At 44.9% G+C, this 15,882-nt stretch overlaps 1 protein-coding gene across 1 annotated transcript in view; it reads left to right on the top strand.

The window, feature by feature from the left end:
• Nucleotides 1-15,882, top strand: part of FSTL5 (follistatin-like 5) — a 337,288-nt gene that overhangs the window by 299,390 nt on the left and 22,016 nt on the right. Inside the window, exon 13 of the mRNA XM_015414569.1 lies at nt 4,568-4,692. Coding sequence (XP_015270055.1) covers nt 4,568-4,692 — 125 coding nt within the window. The remainder of the gene's footprint in view (nt 1-4,567; nt 4,693-15,882) is intronic.

Below are 15,882 nucleotides of genomic sequence, written 5' to 3'. Positions count from 1 at the left end.
AGAGAGAAGAAATGCAGAAAGCAGTAAATATCTTTAATATCAAGAATGACTACTGTTTTCTTCTGCTCTGTATTATAAGGGATCATATGTTATTATTCTAATTATGCCTGGCTTTTCATTGTTTTAAAACCGGAACTACCATTCCTTCTTTATTACAATAACAATTGGCTCTACGGAGTCTGAACTTAGCTAATCAAACCACATCCACTTGTAAATACAGGAAATGCTCTGAATCCTAACATAATTATTTCAGACCTTTGAGAGCACTCCAAAACCTTCCATGCTGATAATTATGACTTTGGCCACTCATTGTATGGTTTCATTTCCCCAAGCAGAGGAGAGGCAGTGAATGTAGAGCGTGACTTCACAGATACGTTCCTGACAGGGGCAGGGGTGTAGCCAGGGCCAGGTCTCTCACTAGGCCTACTAGTATCTGGCCGAGGGCGCAGATCTCCCAGGGGCGCAGTGAGGCCCCTGCCGCCGCCTGCCTGCCCCCCTGCCCGCCCCCAGCATGGCTTTCTGGGTGCCCACAACGTGCCCCTCCCTTCCCGCCGGCTTGCTTAGCCTTCGCCACAGCATCACTATCAGGACAGAGGGGGGGCAGGTGGGTGGGCAAGAAAGTGAGGAGGGAGGAAGGCGCACTCCTCTGGGGACTCTGCACTGCTCCGGCCTCCAGCGGGGCCCCTGGCTGCCCGGGTGGCGGCGGCGGTGGAGGACTGGGGGGAGGAGGAGACTGGAGTGGTCCCCTGCCACGGCCTTCCCCCGTGAGGCTCACAGCAGCTTCGAATCACCTTTCCTCCCTCTCCCGACCACCATGGCCCCTCCCTCGGTGAGGCAATGGGCAGGCAGGAGGGGGCACCGCGGCTCGTTCTCTCCCCCACAACTGCGTGCCGACCACCCGCCCACCAAGTGTCACCCCCGCTCCAAACCAGAGTCTGCCGGAGAGGGTGGAGGAGGAGGGCTTGGCAGGCACACCGTCCGGAGGGGGGGGAAGGCCACCGGGGCGAGTCCCAGCTGGGTTCCCCGGGCAGTGGAGAACAGAGACTTGTGGTGGGGAAGGAGGCAGGAGGTGCCATCCCTCCCTTGTCGGGTTTCCCCAGGGCCGGGGACCAAGGGAGATGGTTCACTGCTGGCCGGCCGGCCCCTGGGCTAAGCGGCGTGGGACTAGCCACGGTCCAGACCTGCCCTCTCCACCACCGCGGAGTCCAGAGCCAGCCCCGTGGAGCTGCTGAGATCGATGGGAGTAGATGGGGCCGGCCACCGGGGCCCTCCAGGCCTGCCCCTCACATCGGGACCCAGCAGAGCTTCAGCCTGCGCTGCCCAGGGTGGAGCATTCCCCCCTCTCCCCGCCCCCTCAGCGGATGAAAGAGCCGCCACCACCTCCTGGCTCTGTAGCTGTATGGAAATATTATTTGGTATTGTGGTGTGTCCCCCTTAAGGCTCTGAAGCGAAATACCATCCGGGCCTTGTAGGGAGGATATAAGAAAACTTGGCAATTGTTGCGAGGCTAGCTTGTGGCGCCCGGTGCCCCCCCAGGTGTGTTTCTGGGAGGTTTCCAGGCCCCACCGGGAGGTTGGCATTGCCTGGGGCATCACAAGCTAGCCTCGCCTAGGGCGCGGAAACACCTCGGGCCAGCCCTGGGTGTACCCAGAAAACTGTGTGGTGGGGCATTGGGAAACCCTGTGGAGCAGGGGAGTGGGGGGTGGGAAGAGAGAGAGAGGAGTGAACTGCAAGCCTACCCACAGCTGAGGAAGAAGACTAACCTCTTCCATGTTTTAAAGGGGGAGCCAAGTCCTCTTCCTCATCTACTGGCTTCCTCGTCCACATGAGTTGGAGGGGGGGGGGTCTACGACTCTCTCTCTTTTACATTTTGCAATTTTATTTTATTTTTCACAATTTTATTTTATTTTATTCTTCATTTTTAAAAAACGTATTTATTTTTTGGCCTGGAAAAAGAGAGAATGAGACTGAACCCCAGGTGCACCTTACAGTTTTAAAATATTTTTGATTTTTTAAAATATTCCACCCACAGGTGGTGGCACTTAATGCCTCCTGTGGCTACATGCCTGACAGGGATGTACTGAGTGCAGTGTCCATGCATGTGATTTTTAGGAGATTTTTTTTTTTGCCAACTTATGGCAACCCCCTAGGGGTTTCAAAGCAAGAGATGTTCAGAGGTGGTTTGCCATTGCCTGCTTCTGTGTTGTGACCTCAGTATTCCTTGGTGGTCTCCTAGCAAAATACTGATCAAGGCAACCCTGCTGAGCTGTAAAGATGTGACAGGGCTATCCAGGTCAGGACCTATTAGATTCTATATAAGTGTGGGTCCATTGTTTGCAGAAGCTGCTGCATTCTTGGTCCAGCACATGCTAGGCAGGAACAAAGTTTTTCTTGGCACGTGTTAAGTGGGCAGGCAAGGCAACTGGGAGGAAAGGTAGATGTGAAGTTAGGAACAGAAGATCTTTTAGGTTAAATGTATAATGAAAATGAAATGTACAATGGGTTGGCTCAAACAAGCTTTTCCACTAGTGAAAAGGGGAATGGCCACCTTTAAACACCAAAAATACTGTGCTGGAGATCCTGGGATCTCCATGGACAAAAGCAATGTGGGGTGGTGAATGCTGTAAGGAGAGGAACTGGGTAACATTGTGTGAAAAACTTGCTGGATCCAAACCAATACCTGGCAATTTCATCTCAGTTGATGGCGAGGGGGGGGGGAGTATGTCACAACCACAAATGTGCTACTGAAACTACTGAAAATAATGATCCAGTCAATTTCCTAAAATCATAGAATCATAGAATCACAGAGTTGGAAGGGGCCATATAGGCCATTTAGTCCAACCCCCTGCTCAATGCAGGATCAGCCTAGAGCATCCCTGACAAGTGTTTGTCCAGATGCTGCTCTCACCACCTCCCTAGGTACCTGATTCAACTGTTGAACAACTCTTTCCTAACATCCAGCTAGTGCCTTCCCATCCTTAATTTAAACTCGTTATTGCAAGTCCTCCCCTCTGCTGCCAACAGGAACAAGAGAGCCAGTTTGGTGTAGTGGTTAGGATTGTGGATTCTAATTTGGGAGAACCAGGTTTGATTCCCCACTCCTCCACTTGCAGCTGCTGGTGTGACCTTGGGTCAGTCATAAGTTCTTTCAGAGCTGTTCTCTCAAGGGCAGTTACCGAGAGAGCTCTCTCAGTCCCACCTCTCTCACAGGGTGTCTATTGTGGGGAGGGGAAGGGAAAGGGATTGTAAACTGCTCTGAGACTCCTCTGGGTAGTGAAGGATGGGGTATAAATACAATCTCTTCTTCTTCTTCTCCCTGCCATCTAAGTGACAGCCCTTCAAATACTTCAGTCGTGCCCCCCCCACTCAACCTCCTCTTCTCCAGACTGAATATTCCCAAGTCCCTCAGCCTTTCCTCATAGGGCTTGGTCTCCCGTATGTAAATCATTCTGGTCTCTAGAATGTAAATCATTAGTTTGCATTCTATTATTAAAGTATCCAACTCAAGTTTTGAAAAGAACCCAGTCCAAATGCAACTTTTTGGCACAGCAGTATTCAGTACTGTCTGACACCTTGTTTCGTGTTTTGAATGGTTTGACTTAATTGTCTGCGTCACACTTCCTGTGTTCCATCTGGATATTATAGCAATCTGCAGACTGAAGGGCTCTTCTACCATGCCCAACAACCTCTTTTTCTTCTCCTCTCCCTTTCTTTGTTTTGCTTTGCTTAACATCTAGCCTGATGAAGAGTTCTGGAGAACTTGAAAGCTTGTTCACTACTCTGTGACATTCTGGGTTGGTCCTAATAAAAGGTATTACTGCTACTTTTGAATTTGATTTAATAAAGGAATATGGCTGTTCACTGCCTACAATTTTTCCCTTTCAGGTAAGTTACTGTTCTCCACATGGGAAAACTGACTGGAATATTTGCTTACAGTAGAAGACCCATTTAGATTTCTGGGCCCACAAATTCTTTCTCACAGTAGCAATGGATTTGTGCTTTCTTTTTCGTGATTCCATTATAAATAAGAAGGAATTCTGTGTCTTTGTGGAGGGCTGTGTGAGTGTTTTCCACATATGACACCCACAGATATCCTGGCTGAGGATCTCTCGGGAGAACTATATGAACAGTTTCCACATGATCACCTTACATATTTTCCTTTATTTATCCCAATGAGATCCAGATTGGCTATCAACATTCTTCCCTTCTCTGTTAAGTAGGTTAAGCTGAGATTGTATGCCTGGCTCATGGTCACCCAGTACTGAGGTAGTAAATGTATGTTGATCACCCAGAATGTCTTCAAACTCATTTCATTCTTGCTTCATTTTATCTATTGTACTTTTCTGGTAAAGGAGAACAAAAACAAGATGTGGAATCAAGTTTTTAAATTTAATTAAACAAAACAAAGGCTTTCAAATGCATTGTGCTAGCTCTGTTTGAAGTAAGGGTGTCAGAATAGGTTGGTCATGCTTTGCCCTTAATTAACATAAATTAGTTGAATGTAATTTATTCAGACGAATTATTAGAAGTAAACAGAAGTTGAGTAATTGCACTGTGTGATCTCCAGGTGATTACCCAGGCCAGCGGGAGTATTTCTCACCATACAATTCATACTCAACCTGTAGGCAAGCAGTTTGACAGAGTGGATGACTTTTTCATTCCATCTACAACACTCCTCATCAATCACATAAGGTAAGTGATGAACAAACAACTGTACAGTGCTGTGCAGCTAAAGGCATGACCACTTTTGTATTTATTTATTATAAGTGCCTTGGTATAGTATGCATACAGTTGTCTCATTTTTATTATCATAACAAATGGTGTGAGGGAAGTTAGGCTAAGAGGTCCTTCATTAAATTTTATGACTGAACAGAAGTTTAAACCAAGGTTTTCTTGGTCCGCTTGCAATATTCTTCTATACTACAACTGGTGTACCAATAGCATGCAGTTCTTCTCTCCTCAGATCTCCAACCCACCATTCTCTTGCTGTTCCATTCCTCCCTCATCACATCTACCTAGTCATGTGAAACATCTACCTATAGTATCTCCATATACTTGAACCCTGTAATTTCAGGTCACTGACCATCAGGGCCCTATCCTTAGGTCCTCAGTGAAATTTTCTCAGGAAACATAACTTCCTGTTTCTATACATTAATCTGGAGAGTTCTTTTTTTAAAGATTTCTTGAACTAGAAATCTGAAAATTGAAAAAATCACTTGAATCTGCAGCTTTGTCAACTGCACTTTTGGTCCAGGGTGCTTTGCATTCTCTTGCTTTTTTACCTGTTTGATGCTTATGTGTTACTTTGTGTAGATGGTTAGTGGGAGGATGGTTCTGTTGATTCTTCTGGACCTCTCACTGGACTTTGATATCATCGATCATGATATCCTTCTCCTGCACTGCCTTACTGGGCTGGGATTGGGAGGGTTTGCTGTGGTTCCAGTCCAATCTAGAGGGCAATTTTCAGAAAGTGGTGCTGGGAGGCTCCTGCCTTTGGCATCCCACAAGGTCCTTTCTTGTCCCCTACTCTCTTTAACATCTACATGAAACCACTGGGTGAGTTCATCCAGAGATCTGGCCTGGGGTGTCACCAATATGCAGATGAAAGTCAGCTCTATCTCACGCTTCCAGCTGATACCAGTGAGATTATAGAAACCCTAAGCAGATGCCTGGCAGCTGTTTTGGAATGGATATAGGCTAATAAAGTGAAGCTTAATCCTAATGAGACAGATATACTACCAGTAAGTTGAAGGTCTGACACAGGTTTTAAGATGTCATCCAGTCTTTATGGGGTTACACTCCCCTTAAATGTACAGATCTGTAATTTGGGGGGTGCTCTTAGATCTAGGGCTACTGCTGCTCAAGCAGGTGTGACCTGGAGTACCTAATACCAGCTTTGGCTGGTTAGCCAGCTGTGGCCTTTCCTGGGCAGAAAAGATCTGGCCACTTTGATGCATGCCCTGGTTACATCTAAATTAGATTTTTACAACGTGCTGTATGTGGAGCAGCTCTTGAAAAGTGTTCAGAAACTTCAATTGGTACAGAATGCTTCAGCCAGGACATTCACTAGAGTGTGTCATAGGGACCATATCACTCCAGTACACTGGTTCCCAATGTGTTTCTGGGCACAATTCAAGGTGCTAGTGTTGGGAGCAGATTACCTGAAGGACTGCCTACTCTTTTATGTACCTACTCAACCACTGCAACCATCTTCTGAGGTCCTACTTCAGGTGTCCCCAGCTTCTGAGATCAAGTGGGTGGCAATCTGGGAAAGGGCCTTCTTGGTCATGACACCAAACCTCTGGAACTCTCTCCCCACGGAGATTTGACTGTCCCCTTCTGTTGCCATGTTGTGTCAGCAGGTGTTTGTTTCATTTGGCATTCAGTCAGGGATTCCTCCTTCCTGACTAATGATGTAATTGTTGTCTTTATGTTTTTATGTCTGTATTTTAGCTCTGGTTTTAATTGTTTTAATAAAGTGTTTTTCTTGGTTTTAATGGTTTTTAAGATACAATTTTATTAGATATGCTTTAAATTGTTAGCTGCTTTGGTGCCCTTTTAAAGGGCATAAAAGCAAGGTATAAATTTTGTAAAATAAATGATAATTTATAGTTCAATTTATTCAGCTTATATGACCAGAGGTCTTAAGCATAGTTAAAATCAGAAATACAAATATACAGTCACTTAATAGTAATACATGAAAATACAAAATTGTAAAACTAAAACGTAGAATTGCTGATAACTGTCGACCTATATACAAATTTGATAATTTTAAGTGTGTGCTGGTTTTTGTTGTTGTTGTTGTTTTGGTGTTTTTTTATTCTTGTACAGTTGCTATGGCTTTCTTGCTAATGCAATAAATATTATTATTATTATAAATGAGAACATAAGAGGCCTGTTGGATCAGACCTGTGGTCCATCTAGGGCAGCATACTGTGTTACACAGAGGCCAACTGGATGCATAGGGTCACATAGCTAGACATAGTGATTCTTGGATACTTACAGGATTTTTAGTGTGGTATTGCCTGTGTGCCAGCACGATTAATGGCAATTATTTTAAAATCTGAAAGCCACTGCAAAAGTTTTACTTTTGGACTGTGTCATACAGCTTTTATTTATTCTGTAGCATCTTTTCCTCCAGATAATCCAACTATGCTATTGGGGTCATTAGGCACATTTAAACAACCATTATTTTTGAATGCTGATGAATTTATCAGGCATGGTGCCTAATTCAGTGTTTGTTTTTTAGGCACCTCTCCAACAACTTGTAGTACTAAAATGTGAAAAGGCTATATAGACCTTCATACTAAGGCTGTGTTCCTAAGAAGTAGTATTATTTTGAAATATAGTTTTTGAGAATATTTGGTGTGGATAAAAATAGTATAGCAACCAGAGTGGCTTTGGTAGCTGGTGTTGTATTGAGGAAGCTTGATTAGAATCAGTACAACACAGCATAAAAGTGTTGGTTCATTCTGTTAATGAGACCCATTAATATCCATGAAACAAGTCCATTCTCTTTTGATAAGTGTTCGCAAATAATTCTGTGGAGATCCATGACTAAAAGCATCAAAAGATCCCTTATGTGCTGTTCAGATATTTTCCCCTAAAGATATTTTAGTATCCTGATAGAACAGCCTTTGTGCTACATCATTAGGTACATGGATTTTTGTATAGGAAGAAAAGAGAAAAAAGATCTGTGGAGAGTAAGGTTAGAGGGCAAAGGATGAAATGTAGTGCTGTCAGTGCACTGTGTTCCAAATGGATCAAAAAGAAATGGAGTGGTTTAGAAATTCAAAATTAAATCGTGCATTTTATATACAAATACTCTTCTCTAAAGCCACCCGTCATAGCATATACAGAGGAAAGTCTGTACAAGTGTTCCTTTTGTGTGGAGAACTGCCTGGTGATTGACATGAATGAGGAAGTCCTTAGCAGCAGACATTGTTTCATAGAAATGTTGTAAGTAAGTTGGAAATAGGGCTGAATTATGTAGTCACTGGAGACTGGTACTGGGATGAACAGATATCCTCTGCTTCATTCCATTATGGTTTTGAATGTTCACCCCACACTTCATTCCATTCCTTAATTCCTATTTAAGTAGGACAGTTTCTAAAATTAACTCTAAAAGTTGAGTAAATGAGTTTGGCACGGCTTCTCACTCCTTCAGCTTTTGTCCATTCCAGCTATGAATTTCATTAACATTCCTATAATAATGACTGGGACTTTGTAAAATGCAGTTATTGGTCCTTTGAGGATCCATGGAAGTGTGCCCTTTGAAGCAGCGTGTGCATGGGCCATGCTTTATTGGGACATAGCCCTGTCATGACGTCAGCAGGGCTTCCATTCATCTTGGAAGCCTTGACTAAGCTATTTGCTTGGTGTGCTCTTTTGAAAAGTATTGTAGTGCTGGAAGAGGACCTTTTTGTGTAAATACTTTTAATAATGCTGAAATGTACCCCACTCATTTTCAGTGATTTTTCAAGGTTCCTCTGAAAGGTCAAAGTGTTCCCCCATGTAGAGTGAGGTCAACACTGATCCATTTCCCGCACTCTTCATTGGTTTGTGCCATTCTCATAATACTAGATCTGATTGCCTACTGGTATCACAATGTTATTACATTCACTAAGGGATATTCATTGACTACAACCACTGCAATGGAGTCAAAGCAGTAGTATTGAAGAGAAAATGCAGCAAAACAACCAGTGAGGAAAGGGCATATTTACATAATGTGATAGGGAGTAACATGTAGTATTTTGACTCCCCCACACACTGCTTTTTTGAAAAATGAACCAGGCAAACATTAAACACAGTGATGAATGGGGGAGAGTTTGCTTGAAGCTGGCAAAGGACCAGCTTGGAAACTCACCAGCATCTCCCTCTCCAAACACATAAAAAATGTTAGCACAAAGAACCAGCCTAACACAAGATCAGTCTTCCAGTCCTGTAATCCTTTGTGGTGCATAATAGGGTAGCACTAAGCATAGTTACACCCAAAGTCCATGGACTTAGCAGGGTGAAACTCTGCTTCAGATTGCACTGTAGATGATCCCACTGTGGCCAGCCTCTGGAGATTCTTCTATGCTAGCTGTATTATTTGTGTTTGTAATAGCTTGGGCGAAGGACCCTGCTGTCCCTAGTTCTCAAAGACACTGCCAAAACAGTTGACCTAGAGTGATCTAATTTCAAAAAGAAGATGCCTTATTTCCATATAGTCCCTGTGAAGATCTGTGCTTTTCTGTTTCTCTGTCTTGAAAGTTATTGTTCACATAACAGTAGATCAAATGCAAGAGCTCTTGGTTCTCTTTTCTGTCAGATAAATTCTGACCTCGATCTCACCTTTACGCTAAGCTTTCAGCTTCCAAACAACTTATTTGAACATAGTACAGAATTTTTTGGGGGGTGGAAAGGTTAAAAGTCAAAATTTTACTAGCATTTGTGTGTACATTAAATTAAACCGGGAATTAAAATTTGAAACTAACTATGCAGTACTGCCCTAGGGTTAATTCTCTCCCCCCCCCCCGTATTATTTATTTCTATCTGTTCACTGATTAAAGAGTTCTTTTTCCCCCCACAACATGTATTTTCCTTTTAGGAACTTTGCAAGTTGGTTTAAATAAAAATGTGTGATCTGAGTAGTGTAGCAGGAAACTCTTTAAATTAACTGTGGCTGAGAAATCCATCAAATTAGAAACTGTATGGGAAAAACTGTCTGTTTTAGTTAAGCTATCATCAGTCATTAGTGAAAGTGTTCAGCAGCAGCAGCAGCAGCATGCAAAGGACATCAGAAAACAACCATAAAACTTCAAACCATTTTGTTTCAATATTTAAAGCAATGACAACATGCCTTCATGAAGTGATGCCCACAACCTTTTATCTTATCCCCCAGGTACCTGTACTGTGCAACCGGCAGAGATCTAGTGCAGTGTAGTGGTTAGAGTGTCAGATTAGGATCTGGGAGACTCAGGATCAAATACCCACTCTGCCATGGAAGTTTGCTGTGTGACCATGGGCTAGTCACAACCTCTCAGCCTAACCTACCTCACAGGGTTGTTGTGAGGATAAAATGCAGGAGAGGAGAAGGATGTAAGCTGTTTTGAGTCTCCTCTGGGGACAAAGGCAGGGTATAAATGCAGTAAATAAATAGTAATACATAAATCTAAGACTAGACCTTTTGCTGTGTCACAGAGGATCCTGGAGCACAATTTCTGGTTGTACATGTATGCACAGAAGCTGTGAAATATGCCTCAGCAACATTGATGGTGTAAGGGATCCTCAGTTGTAGTTCACTGCTCAGAGATTGTTTCATTGTTGTCCCAGACAACTAGTTGAGTAGGTTTAGTATTTGACACTAGCCTGTTTCTTACACTTGCATGACAGCAGGTACACCTGCTAGAAAGCAATGCAGTTAGTGATTCAAGAGTACTTTTTCAGGAGAGTTTGGTCCCCAGGTGAGTCTGCAAAAAGGGTTTTTTTATCATAAGGAATACAGCAAAGTCTTCCTTATGGTCAAAAGCACCCATAGATGTTATTTCTCACCTGTCAATGAAATTCATTGAATATTAAAGTAAAAGGGAAAATGTGCAGGCTCCTAAATCTCAGCTGAGAAATGCTCTTGAGAGAACAGCTGTGAGAGAACTATGCCTGACCCGAGGTCACCCAGCCGGCTGCATGTGGAGGAGTGGAGAATCAAACCCAGTTATCCAGATTAGAGTCTGCCGCTCTTAACCACGATACTAAACTGGGTTTTAATTAATATTCTTAATTATCATTCATCCTTTCAGATTAAAGTTTTACTTTACTAAAGGCTTCCTCCTGTAATGGCTTGAGCCTCTATTGAGGATCTATGAGCTGATAAATATAGTAATGATCAAAGAGGTGTATTAGGTTCCTGGTTTGGACAATCATTTTTGAGCACTGTTTTATGTCAAATGCATTCACCTTTCCAACACTCTGATCCACAAGAACAGATATGCTCAGAGTTTCTTTCTCATTTAGCAACATGGAACTATGAAGTTGGTCCTTTGGGATATCTGTCTACATGATAATGTCTGGAACAGAGGTAGAATTTTATTTATTAAAATGTTTATACTCCACTTTGTGGCTGAAGGCACCTTACAATTCCAATTTTTTTAAAAAACATCCAAAATACAATAAAACCCCATTTATCTTCCTCACCAAGAAAAACATCTGTAGCTTAAACTCCATTTAAAGTCCTCACAAATACTACTGATCTTACAGTGCCTCCTAAAAACTTCTAGAGACAGTGCCTGCCCCGACTTTCTCTGGAAGTTTGTTCCACAAGGTGGTGGTCAGTGTAGAAAAGGAATAGGCTCTAGTAGATGTCAAGTGGACCACTTAAGCTAAAAGATGGCCAGAAGTTGCTGCATGGGGTTGTATGAAGTATTGAAGTTATGAGGTTTAAATGCAAGCCTAATGAATATGTACTTGCAGTGTTAATGCCGAGATTCCAGTCCAGTAGCTTTCCAGTCCAGTAGTCCCTTTCATAGGTGGGTTGGAACCCCCATTTCGAGGTAGCTAGCCCCTTGCTGGTTCCTAAATCCTGACTGGGTTTTTGCCCTGGGGCAGGTAGTGAAGGCATGAGGGACACCACACAAGGGGCTCTCATGTCAGAACTTACAGGGCCTCTGGCTGCATGCCCCTTTAGAGCTAAACTCCCAACAAAACAGGCACTGTTGAACATCCTGGCCTGCTTGGGCACTGGTGCTGAAGGAACCGGAGGGCCAGTGTGTGAACTGCCCACTGTCAGACCACTCCCAGCCATTGGGCTTTGCGGGGTACATGACCTTTATCCACAATTATGGATGAATCTGATCCTGACACAAAGGGGGGGGGTCAAAGCTGCCTGCATATGGAACGCCTCATAATACTGGAGCTATGCCGAGCCAGCAAAATCTGAATACCCTCAATATACTATGTCCAGATACTGAATTAAAGGTAGTGCTCTCCAAGGCCGGGACCACACCAGCATAAATTAAGAACCCCGGCAACCAGTTAGCCCATGTTCTATCAGCCCTATGCCTTTTCAACTATTCTTTGTCACTCACTCCCATGGCCTCCTTGTCCTTCCTCTCCAGTTCCTTACAGAACAGCATAAACACATCCACATACTTCCCTCTACAGATCTTGTCCTGTGAGCCAGTCAAAAGCTGATCCCCAAAGGGCATTGGCTGACCCCCAAAGGGCAAAGCTTTCACAGGAACCGCTTCATACGACATCCCCCAGGGGCTGGAGTACTCCCACCCCCAAGGAACCACCATTGACAGAGGGGGCAGTAGAGCATTCCTCAACCCAGTATGAGGTACTAACTGACCAGTTCCCCATGCCCAACCACCATAATCCAGCATGTGTTTTGGAGGTGGCTGGGGATCCAGATGCAGCCGGCTGGCCACATGGTCCCCAAGGCCATGCTGGCCCACCAATATGCAGCGGGTTCTGCTTACCCTTTGCTACCACTGAAGCCTCCCCAGAAGCCACCTGCATCACTTCCTGTTGCTGTGGCTGCACTGCCTCATCCCAGCCAGCACCATCTGCACGCTGTGTTGCAACTGACACTACTCTTCTGGGCCCAGATGACTCACTGCATCTGCCCTCCAAAGACAAATGCAGTAGTAATTCTGTTTTGACCTATCAATTGAAATATTAATAAAAACTTCAGAATTTTGCTTATCATTTATGCCTGAAGAATAATCACCCATACAGATGTGTAAGTAGAAATCCCATTTTTAAAAAGATCCATCCATCCAGCCTGTACACAGACTATTATGGCTGGATGGGTCTAACAGCATCTCCTGCAGCTTGTCCTGTTAGTGTTTTTCTCCATGGTATCTGTGGAGTACATCCGCTGTACACAATCTACTGTGCAGCTCTGGAAGTATGAATGCAGAAAGGATACCCCATCCTCTAGCACCCACCTGGTTGGCCTCTTGAGGCTATTTCTTCCTGAGGTTTCCTGGCAAGCAATGCCAAGCCCATTAAGCCAAAGCATATGAAATGATTAAAACCCTATAAATTTTCCTTTTTCATAAAGTTGTGTTAACAATTTCCTGGATTTGGTCTGCATAGTCACTCATTATCTAATTAGTGATAGGCACATGATAATGTGTCGTTTATAGTCTGGCATCTGGTATGTTAATTTATTTATTTATTTGGCTCAGGACGGCTTACAAAAGGCAACACCCATATAAAACACGGTAAAAACAATAAAAACATTAATAACATTTAATCACAACAACAATAATACTCAGTTGAACGCAAGATGGTCCCCGGATGTATGCCATGATGGTATCTACCAACCCATTTTATTCTGTGGCAAACAAGTATTCAAGGTTGTAAACCAAATGGCAAATGGAAACAAAGTGTTTGCCTTTGTCAAACATGCATAATTTAATTTGAAACAGGGAAATAAAATATGAATACAAGAGATCCAAACTGCCAGTAATGGAAATTAGTTCAAAATCAAGTTTGGGTGACAGCAACCTAGTTCATACGATTGACTTCATATTTCAAATATGCACGGAAGTTTAAAAATTGATTTTCCTTGAGGCAAAGTCCTAATGTTTGACTGCATTATAATTTTCCACCTATCATTGAAGCTATCACACAATATTTAAATTATCAGACTTTAAGATATTTGAAAGCCCTGATTTAGTTCTTGTTAGATTTATCCCTTTCTTCTAGCAGCCCTTTAGTACATGACTGTGGGATAAAGAAGGAGTACCATTTCAACAAGGTATACATTGTTGCAAAGGCCATAGTGCTATAGCGGGATCTGATGGTAGCATCTGCCTATGGTGAGAACTTTACCAAAGAATTGTAGGTAAGAAGAAACCTGGAGCTAAAGACATGGTGAACTGACCACTTTATCAAGTCACCATGAGGAGGGAAAAAACCCTATTCCTTTACACTCACATGAAAAACTGCTTGGAATTCAAATGAGTGTTTCAGTCAGATCTTCAGGATATCCCGCTTTATGGATGAACCTCATGCTGCATTAATTGAATGACCATTCCCATTTCCTCCAGCCAGAAACTCCACCCTTCTTGATCCTGTGGGCACTTTGGATTTTTGATAACATTGAGTGGGAGCCACAAGGCTGGCAATTCCCATGAGAGGGGATAGAATCTTATCAAGACAGCATCCTGCAATGCCACAATGTCGTTTCCAGTTGCATAAATGTGAGCCAGCTGGAACTGGAACGCCATTAAAGATCAAGTTGATTACTTACAAAAGGCAATGAAGAAGGTACATGGCAACTGTATGTTCTAGGGATGCCAACCTCCAGGTGAGGCCTGGATATCTCCTGGAATGCCAACTGATCTACAGAAACCAAATCCCCTAGAGAAAATAGCTTCCTGGGAGGGTGGACTCTATAGCATTATAATCTGCCAAGGTCTCTCCTCTTCCCAAATTCCACTCCTTTTGAGGTTCCCCCCCCAAATCTCCAGGAAATCCCCAACCCCACGCTGGCAGCCATATAATTGAAGAGTAACTAATAGAATTACAAGTCAACTTCTACACAAATGGCTGCCAGGCTCCTGCAGGGGCCTTCGCCAAGGCTGTCTAGCAGGCCGAGGCCCCATCCAAGAACCACCCCCCACAAGCTTGCACGAATGGCCATGGGAGCTGGTGCCGACACAGCTGTCAAATAGGCCACCAGGTCCCAATCCAAAACCTGCCCCCAGGCTTGTGACAGTGACTGCTGGGCTCCCATGGGGGAGAGGTGCCTCCACCACCATAGCTTTCGAGCAAGCCACAGTCTCCTACCAAAACAGAGATCTGGCAGCTGCTGGGCTCCCATGCTGCCATAAAGCATCCCTGCGGGCTGCCACCACCTCTGTTTGAGACGCCATGTAGGCACGGCCTTCCTCCTCAGTGCTGCCATCAGAGCTCCCCCAGCTCTGAGCACGTGGTTCAAACTGACAGGGTGGGGGTGGAGCCACCCTTACAAGGGCTGCCACAGCCAGGTGGAGCCGGATTGCTGCTACAGATGTCTGTGTCTCACACTTCAGAAAAAAATGATGGCCGCACCAACGGTCAGGAAAGACAAAAAAGAACAAGGTGCAAAGTAAGAGAGTTTATTTAGCTCTTTATAATAGATCCCCTGATGAAGCTCATACATATGTCTAGGCAGGGCTCGGTTCTTGCAGGAGCTCACCGGAGTGACGCTCCTGCAGTAAGGAGCCCAGGGGGTGGGCACATGCAACAAGCTCCTCCCCTCAGAAAACCTTGGCACTCGAGCCCAGGGTTGAGGCCAGCGGGGAAGGAGAACCAGCCTTGCCGAGGGACAGGTGGCCAAAGGCGGGAGGGATGCTGCCGCCCCCTTCACCCCACCCCGCTCCAAATCTGCTGGGAAGTCGCCGCTCACCTCGGCCTCCCCGCATGCCCTGCCCCGCACTCTGGTCCCACCCCCTCCCTCTTCCCAGTCTCCCACAGCTGCCCTCCATAGCAGGACACCGCAGGGAGGAAGAGAGAGAATGCCCATCCCGAGGCCTGCAGCCGCACGGCCCTCCCCGGCTGGCGATTGGTAGGGGCGCCACCAGGTTGGGAGGAGCTTCTGGGCGTCCGAGCAGCTTCAGCGTGGTCAAGAAGGTGCTTTCCTGCAGAGAGCGGAGCCTGGCCCAGGTGGGATGGCTCATCGGGGCATTCCGAGGCAGTGGGAGGTGTGCAGCAGCCGGCAGGTAAGCTCGGCATCTGGACTGCTCCATGGCCGCTGGGATGGCTGTTCTGCGGAGTCTCCTGCCTGAACCCAAAGAGACTGGAGTCAGGCCGCTAAACCGGCTCTGAAGCACCCTTCTCTCCCCCGACTGTGCTGGGTCCTTCTGTCCTTCCGTCCTACCTTCCTTGTTCTCTCTCTCTCTCTCT

Source organism: Gekko japonicus, unplaced genomic scaffold, assembly GCF_001447785.1.
Source record: "Gekko japonicus isolate JY-2015 unplaced genomic scaffold, Gekko_japonicus_V1.1 scaffold579, whole genome shotgun sequence".
Classification (NCBI taxonomy): domain Eukaryota; kingdom Metazoa; phylum Chordata; class Lepidosauria; order Squamata; family Gekkonidae; genus Gekko; species Gekko japonicus.
Note: the sequence above shows the minus strand (reverse complement) of the source record. Positions and strands in the feature narration are given on the sequence as shown.